Here is an 8,196-nt window from a genome sequence, read left to right on the forward strand (position 1 = left end):
GAGAGGTGGGCCTGGGTGAACCTCATGAGGTTCAGCACAGCCAAGTGCAAGGTTTGGCATTTGGGCCGGAGGAATCCCAGGCGTTCTTTTGTCATCGTGGTGGTTTCCAATAGACCCCAACAATGAGACATCAGGTCGCCGTGTGGGCTCCTGGGTGACACTGCCATTTCCCAGCCATTGCAGCCTACGGGCAAATAAAGTAAAATACTTCAGAAAGATCTCACACTGATTGCATATTTTACTGTTCTTTTACACAAAACAGAAGGGGAGGGCAGCAGATGCATGCAGCTGCATCAACACCCAGGCTTCTAAAGGAATGGAAAGACAGAAACATCAAATATCAATGCCTTATTCTAATGCAAGGAGGGAAGCTTCTATCAATGTTACTTTTTATCATTGAAAATAAGCAGTTGGCACTCTTAAAGGAAAATCCTAGGCCCCAGGTTCTGGCAGTGTGGCAATCTGGACTCAGCTGTGAATGATCCAAACAGTCTGTTCCAGATTTTAACATCCCTTCTATGCATTCACAAGTTTTCTCTCTTGACTTCCCCTTACAGCCGTTAGATGCCAGCAAAACATCCCACAAACACTCCTTAACTCTGTGCACACAGGCACCCATCCAACCAGAGCCATCAGTCATTCCCAGCCATGCGCTCTTCCTCCAATCATGGTCAGCATCACACGGCCGTCACGCAGCTCACTTGACTCAGTTTTTCTCTTCTTTCTGGAGGTGTCCTTGCTTCTCAGCCTTACCTTCTCGTGATGTTTATCTCGCTCTGCAGCTCCTGCTCTGAATAGGCTTTCTTGTATTCCCGCATGACAGGCACAAAATGCAGCCACAGCCCCTGCCACCAAGGTCAGCTCTTCAGCACACATTACCTGAGGAGCACTTGGCAACTCCTGCAACCTGAGCAGTGCCAGGAAGACTGTTTCACTTCTGCTTCTCCTGGCTCAGAAATTCATTTTCCTACCTAGAAAATGGAAAAAGAAAAGAAAGAAAAAAAATCCTGACATTAGCAGACACAATTGATACTATGGAATTCTGGAAGGCAAGGGATTTGCCCTCTATGATGAGAAGTTGAGTGCAAAGAACTCAGAAGAGCCATGAGCAGGTTGTGAACTTGTGGGTAAAAGTAGGAAGTGCAGCAGTGCAGGGCTTCTGGAGGTGAGGGTCTGCTACAGCCGCCTGGAAAGAGAGCCTGTTGGTGGGAGCTGCTTACTGCAGCCAGCAGAAGCATCGCACTCACTGACTCTCATCCTGATGGGGGATTCCAGTCAGTCTGGGAAATCAGCATGGCTGGCTGCAAGCAATCTGACAGACTCCTGGAGTGCAGTGAGAATCACTCTGTGGTGCAGGCATTGGGCACAGCAAGCAGAAGGGAAGCATTGCTGGACATGGTGCACACCAGGGGTTACAACAGGAGGCGGTCAGGGCTGCAGTGACCATGCCCTCCTTGAGTTGGTGATCTCAAGGAATGCGGGCCTGGCAGGAAGCAAAGGCAGGAGCCTGAACTTCAGGAGAGCCAGCTGCAGGCTGTTCCAGGAATTCTTGGACGAGATCCTCTGGACAACTGTTTGTAGGGGCAAAGGGATGGAAAAGAGATGGTCACTTTCTCAGAAAAAAACTTGCTCAGAGCTGAAGAGCTCTCCATCCCTGCCACATGAAATCAAGCAGAGGAGGCAGGAGACCTGTTTGCTTTTTGTTGGGAGGGTGGGAAGGAGCTTTGGGTTAGGGGCACATCCTGTGCCAGAGCATCCCGATGGCACGCGTGGGATCAGCATGTCTGTCAGAGAAGCGGGTGAGGTTGCAGGAGAGGAAGGGGAGGAGGTGCCAGCACAGCTCTGCACGATGCTCTGCCACACTGGGCAGCTTGATCATGGCTCAGCAGTGGGATCCGACGAGGAGAAGGGGAGAAGGAAATCAAGGATGTGAGGGAGCCACCAAACAGTCAGTGAGTGTCTGTGAAGTCTTGCAGACCCAGAGATTCCCAGGTTGTTTCTGCTTGCGTAGCATCTTTGTGCTGCAGGGTGAGCAAAAGGTTCTGCTGCTTGATTCTTCTGCAGGAGCCGCCTAAAAGGGAAATGGCCACTGAGCTGCAGACCAAGCAGTACTGCCTGACGTTGGCCAGGGGGAGCTTCTCCTGCCGCAGTGTGCTAATGACAGGTCTGGAGATGATCTGCAGGGCCAGTTCGTAGATGGGAGCCAGGAAAGGACATGATGGGAGGAGGGAGGTGTTAAGCAACATCCAAGGCATCAAAATGCATCAGAAAGCCCTGAAAAGCATCACAAAGCCACAGCCAGGAAGCTTGGGAGTATCATGAGCAGCATCCAGGATGCGAGAGATTATTTGCTACCATGCCAAATGGTAGCAGAGCTCCCCCTGCAGACATCCCAAAGCCAGACAAAACAGGAACAACCCTAGAGCTGTGCTGCACGCACCCCACGGCCACAGCATGGCTAGCTGAGGTGCCTTGCTGTGTGCTGCATTCATCCCAGTCCGTGTGAATGAAGACTCTGGAGGCAGTCAAGGCGTTGGTTGAGCACGAGTGTGCTTTTATTATTATATAAAGGACAGGAGGGTGTGAGAGGTCCACGGTGAAGATGGGAATCATCCTGTCTTGTCATGGAGAGAGTGGCTCAGAGCTCTCAGTGCTGCTATCCGGTGCCTGGGACTGGAGGCCTGATTGAAAGTCCCCTTGCAAGAGGCTCTGCTCCTCCTCACTGATGCTGACCTGCTCCTGCATGGAGGTGCTGCTGTCAGGGCACTCACACTGTGCTTCAGATGGGCTGCACTGCAGAGACTCTTGGTTAAAATCCACACTTGTGACTGTGGTGTCTGGGAGGCTCAGGTCAGCAACTTCAGCAGAGCCAGGTGTAATGAGAGCATGGACTTCGATGAGCTCCTTCTCTCCATTCATGTTGTTAGATGGAAGGCTGCTATTGGAACTGCAGCAATTTGTGCTTCCTAAGAGCTCTCCACTGATGGAAGCACACAGAGCATCCTCGCTACTTGCCCTGGATCTTATGGCTTGGCAAGGGCTCGATTCACCTAGAAAGGATACACAGGAATTAGTGTCAAACTTTCACAAGCTGAATTACGCCAGTGGTTCTTGATCAGGGATGAAGATTTAGGCACGGGCTGGAACGCCAGAAAGAGATACAAGTGCAGAGCAAGCTTGAATTCTATGTTCCTGAAAAGCAGGGATTTGGAAACTGCATTTGCACCCTTACCTGCCAGGACTACCACTGCTGTTTCTGAGGGCTGCCTGGCATTGCGCTGCAGTTGGCGTTTGCTCCCAGAAAATGGCTTTCTGAGGCTGAAGCAGCAACACCAACTGCTAGCTGGCGATTCCTCCTTCTTGCTGGGTGGATTTTGTCTGGAGAGAGAAAACAGCCAATGCTGTGAGTCGTGCGTGGTGCAGGGTGAGGGAAGAGCAGCACTGAGCTCTTGGCAGCAGTTGCTTGTTCCTGGGACTGCCTGGTTTCTGCAGAAACACAACTTAGAAACTCGCTCTGTTTCCAGCAGTTGAGGATGGCTCCGTTCTACAGCTCAGCCCTGAAGTCTTGCTGGCTAAATTCCCCTCAACTCTGTCAAGCAAGATGCAGAGCATGTGAGCAAAGGCTCCACAGCTGTACAGCACAGCATCTGAGGGATGGCTTTGATGGAGCTGGCAGGCGTAACTGCTTTCTGAGGAACCGTGCAGCCATAAAGGAAGCTCAGAAGCATCTCTGACTCTTACATTAGCACCTCATCGGCCTCATCTCACTGCCATGTTTAATTTCCTGTGCCAGCAAGTCTGACCAACTGCTCTGCTTAGAGGAGAACTGGATTTGTTTTCAGGCACGTGGCCCTGAAATCTAGAAAACCCCACCTTAGCCTAACTTACTTTCAGCAACTTCTGGCACTAGAAATACTGGAAAAAAAAAAACACTAACACCCACCCAGACAATGATGCTAGCTGCTGGAAAAGAAAGTCCTCTTTACCTGTCAGATGGAAAGTCAACGACGGTGTGGAATTTTCCCTGCCCAGCTGCAGGGCTTTCTTCCACTACAATGTTGTGGCTGCTCTCTGTCACAGGGGGAGAGCTGCTGTGGCCTCGCCTCTGTGCCTGTGCCTCCTCCAGGCTGAGCAGCTTTGTGGCAGCAGAAGAGACCCCCACAGACTTGGGCCCTGGGAGAGAATTGTGCCCTGTCAGGGAAAACCACAGGTAAGAGTGAGGATCAGAAAGCAGCAGCACAGCCACCACAGTTCTGGGGGAGGTGCTGTATTTTTCTCAGGCTTGCTTATCTGAGCCACTGGAAGAACAGAAGCCCAAAATAACCATGTGGGCAGAAGTCTGTTTATGGCAAAGGACACGGTTATAACTAAGAGCAGCTTACTGTATCAAAACAGGCAAGGAAAAACCCAAGGAAATGGGGGCAGGGAACTGAGAAAGCTTCGCTGCCACACTTGCATCAAGCTTTTCCTGCGTGCAAACCATAATAATGACGGTTTCCTCCTTGTGAAGTTTGGGCTTGGACATTCTCAGCATCCAGCAACAGGATGCCATACCCTAATGGAAGCCCAGAGGTCTGCTGTCCTCTTGATGGTAAAAGAGTATCTCAAAGGTCCCAGAGAAGGCCTGCATTTGGTCAAGGTGTCAGGTCAAGATCAAGCTAATGGAGGAAGACACTCACCTGCTGCATCTGCGATGTCTGCTCTGGATTTGGAGCCGAAGAGGACGTCTGTGTGGTTGATGATGAATTCCACCACATCCGACTGCGTCTGCAGCTCCATGCAGGCAGCTCTTCCGCTGGCGCAGGCAGACTCGTTCTGCTGTGATCTGTAGAAAAGGCAGATTTTAGAAGTCATTTCTCCAAGACCGTTTCCCTGAGTCTGAATTGTTGCAGCCAAAAGCTGTCAGCTGAGGCTCTGGAGACTTCCGCAGTGGGCAATCAGTGATGCCACTGCAGAAATTCCCCTGGATGATCAAGGACACGTCAGTCCCATCTCAACAAGACTGCAGAAATTGTCACCTAGACATTGTGCCTGTGGGGTTGGAGAACAGCCCAGGCTCCTGCTCTTCTGTCAGCCACAGATTTTACAGGAGAAGAGCACATTTGATGGAGAAAAAGAGGACTGTTCTTTTTTAGTGGAGAACATATGAAGCGTTGTGTTGAAACAGAACCAGAAGTTTACCTTAAGAGGTTTGGAGCCCACACAATGGCTAGGTTCTTGGCATGCATGTTTGTTATCGTGGAGCTCCCAGCCAGACACGCCAAGTGTCTCATCAGGTACTCCAGTGTCCTGGAAAACAAGAGAGGCAAACGTTCAGCACCAACGAGCATGCCGTGCTGCAATTCAGAAAGCAAACCTCCATTCATGCTACTTCTTGTGATTGCTACTGTCACCGAAGATGAAGTAGATCCAACTTGACTGAGTGCCACGCTGCAGCACCAAGCCCCAGCACAGCACAGCCGCAGCCATCAGCTGCACCAAGCGTGCCCCCGTGCCCAGGAACTGACCCCATAAAGTAAGCCCATGGAGCCTTCAACCCTTCAGCATACACAGGCATCGTGTTGCCGGCGTGAGACAGAGCCTGGAACCGCATCGTTGCCCTCTGCAATGCAGCAGGGCTGAGCTCAGCAGGCTGAGGGCAGCACTGACCTGTAGTGAGGAGCGGGCAGCTGCTGGATGACGTCCTGCATTCTGAGCAGCCGCTCCTCCTCTGTAGCGGCACCAACAGCATCCTGGAGTAGTGCAGAAAGGGAGCGAGACACCAATCAGGCTAGTACACCACTGCGAGTAAACCTCGTGGGGCTGACAGCAAAAGGGCCTCCGAGCTGGGGCACTGCTGCAGCCATCTGCCAAGAGGCCCAGGAAGAGGGAAATGAAAGACGTGGCCTTGTGCTTACCGAGAACTTGCCGTACAGCTGGTGGGTGAGCAGAGGGTTCGGGAGCTCCCTGAAGTACATCTTGCAGAGGGAGCTCACGCTGTGAATGTCGCGGACGGTGAGCTCAGGAATCTGCTCCGACTCAAATTCCTGCCTGGAGAGAGGGACGCAAACCCGGTTGAGCGAGAGGAAGGCAAGCCCAAAGCCACACCAGATGCACTCAGGCTGTGTCAGTCGCAGCACTCTTACCGCAGTCTCTGGATGTTGGACGCGACGCCGGACAGGCGGTATATCCCCTGCACCACGCCGTGCTGCTCAATGAACTCAGCACAGCTCTGGAGGACCTGGGGGACTGAAGAACACGTGCCAGCCGTCAGTGGAGCTCCTGATTCAATCGTGCTGCAGGCTGTGCTTCACATCCCATCCACTAAGCCCAGCCAGGCTTGGCTGAAGCAAATACAGATGTGCTTGTCTCTTAGGAGCATCCGCCTCACTTTATCCTTCAGCCATCAACTCCCACTACACGTGTCTGCATGGCTATCAGCCTGCCCCCTGCTAGATACGAGCTCCCTTTCATCTTCTTTAGATGCCCAGCAGAGGAAGATCTCAGGAATGGGCAGCTCCTTACCATCACGACCGGAGTGGAGAAGATGCTCTCCCAGGTCACCGCCAAACACCCTTTCCTTCTCCACCTCCCGCTCGGTCGGTTTCTTTGGGCGGGCCTTCACCAAGGAATGAAGGAAGGTGAGGATCTTGCTGCGTTTCTTGGGCACTGCACAACAAAAGGAAGAAACCAGGTCATTTCAGGTCTGGCTCCGTTGGACGAGGCCGAGCACAGCACATTCTACAGAGCACGTCAGAACGGGAAGAACATTACCAACCAGTACATACAAAAAGGGGTTTTCCCCATCTCTGGAGGAGCCCAAGGCCAGGCTGGATGGGGCCCTGGGCAGCCTGATCTAGTCTCACATTAAATGTGGGGGCTGGGAGACCACCCTGAGGCGGGAGGGTTGGAGCATGATGATCCCTGAGGTCCCTTCCATCCCAAGCCATTCTATGAAGATTCTATAGTTTCCCCAAGTCCAATCATAAACACAGGAGGATTGGGCCAAATCTCTGCCTCATGGTGTGCATGAAGAATCATCAACACAGAGGACAATGTGGCATGGATAAAGGAGGTACTAAACATGGAACACACCCCCAAAAAGACTTCATTTTGCTTCCCCACACCATGAAATGTAACATCCATACCTGGCTTTGGCACTGAGTTGATGAGTGCCTCAGGAATGTTCTTATTAATGAGTTCCACACACTCCCCTGGGAAAAATCCAACCTGTAACAAGAAGAAAAGAGAGGCCAACTATTGCATGCAGCACTTCTCAGATCTGAACTGTTAAACCAAAAGCCACATAACATTTCCCTCGGAACGTGCTTGCCTGACGTTCCATAAGACTATCCAGCAGAAAATGGCCATAGTTCACAGCATAAAGGTAATAATTTTTCAACATTTGCAGCCAAAGGCAAGGTCCTCTGATACTGACACAGGGAAACTGTTTATGTCCTTTAGGCATCCTGTGCAGGCAGAGCAGCTCTAAGCTGAGATTCCTGCCTTTACTGAAGTTGCACTCTCCAGTCTGAAGCTTGTGCCTACCTGGAAGCCGAGCTTGCCTCTCCACCAGGGGGTCAGCTCCTTTGGTGGCATGTCGATGACACACACGATGTCTCCCACCTGCAAGAGATTGCAGCGTCAATCCCAGCTTCAGCACGGCTGGGAGGAAAGCACAGCTCAAATGACTGCATTCTTCTGCACTGCCAAACATGGCCGAGCATGAGAGCACTTGCACCAGTGCAGCTCTGAAGGCATTTGCCACTGTAAAATTGAACAACAAGGAACGCCTTGAACTGCTTACCTCAAAGGAGAGTTCATCCGCTGCCTGGGCAACGTATCTCTTAATAGCATGGGCAGCAGCAATAGCTGGAACATTCACAGGTGCCACCTCATGGTCCAGCAGGGGCTTCCCCTTGTTCTCAGTCTGAAACAGAGAGCACAGGCCACGGTGAGGAGCTGGGAACCAACAAGGAGGACTTCAAGGTGAGGAGCACATCTGCAGAGAAAGCTGCAGGAAATGCACTCGGTCCTTATCGTGGGCACTGCAGAAGGAACTGCAAGTCTAATAACGGCTGTTTCTCTCCCTGGTGTGCAGCAGGCACACGCCAGGCAATGCTGCCTCTCTCCCCACCCAGACTAATCAGCAATGGCACTGACGCAGACAGGTGGCCTTGTCCATTTTGCCCCCTCCTTTCCTGCGCTCTTTGTGCA

The 8,196-nt window shown here is 51.9% G+C and overlaps 1 protein-coding gene across 1 annotated transcript; it reads right to left on the reverse strand.

Annotated features, from left to right (window-relative positions):
- Nucleotides 1–3,906: 3,906 nt before the first annotated feature.
- On the reverse strand, nt 3,907–7,905 carry LOC149912648 (rho GTPase-activating protein 32-like). The gene is made up of 11 exons (XM_090131865.1): nt 7,787–7,905; nt 7,528–7,605; nt 7,128–7,209; nt 6,505–6,648; nt 6,126–6,228; nt 5,898–6,030; nt 5,650–5,732; nt 5,182–5,289; nt 4,680–4,825; nt 4,055–4,191; nt 3,907–3,915 (listed from the first exon to the last, which is right to left on the reverse strand). Exons 2-11 carry the CDS (start codon nt 7,576–7,578, stop codon nt 3,907–3,909), a joined length of 996 nt encoding a protein of 331 aa, XP_089987991.1. The 5' UTR covers nt 7,579–7,605; nt 7,787–7,905.
- Nucleotides 7,906–8,196: the final 291 nt, after the last annotated feature.

Source organism: Phasianus colchicus, chromosome Z (assembly GCF_987193195.1).
Source record: "Phasianus colchicus chromosome Z, bPhaCol1.hap1.1, whole genome shotgun sequence".
NCBI classification, from domain to species: Eukaryota; Metazoa; Chordata; class Aves; order Galliformes; family Phasianidae; genus Phasianus; species Phasianus colchicus.

Excerpts from the sequence above, each read along its gene's own strand:
- LOC149912648 (XM_090131865.1), bottom strand. The coding sequence starts at position 7,578 with ATGCCACCAAAGGAGCTGACCCCCTGGTGGAGAGGCAAGCTCGGCTTC. Across the intron at positions 6,031-6,125 it reads TCCAACATCCAGAGACTGCG|GCAGGAATTTGAGTCGGAGC; the intron begins GTAAGAGTGCTG and ends CCCTCTCTCCAG. Across the intron at positions 5,733-5,897 it reads AGCTGTACGGCAAGTTCTCG|GATGCTGTTGGTGCCGCTAC; the intron begins GTAAGCACAAGG and ends GCACTACTCCAG.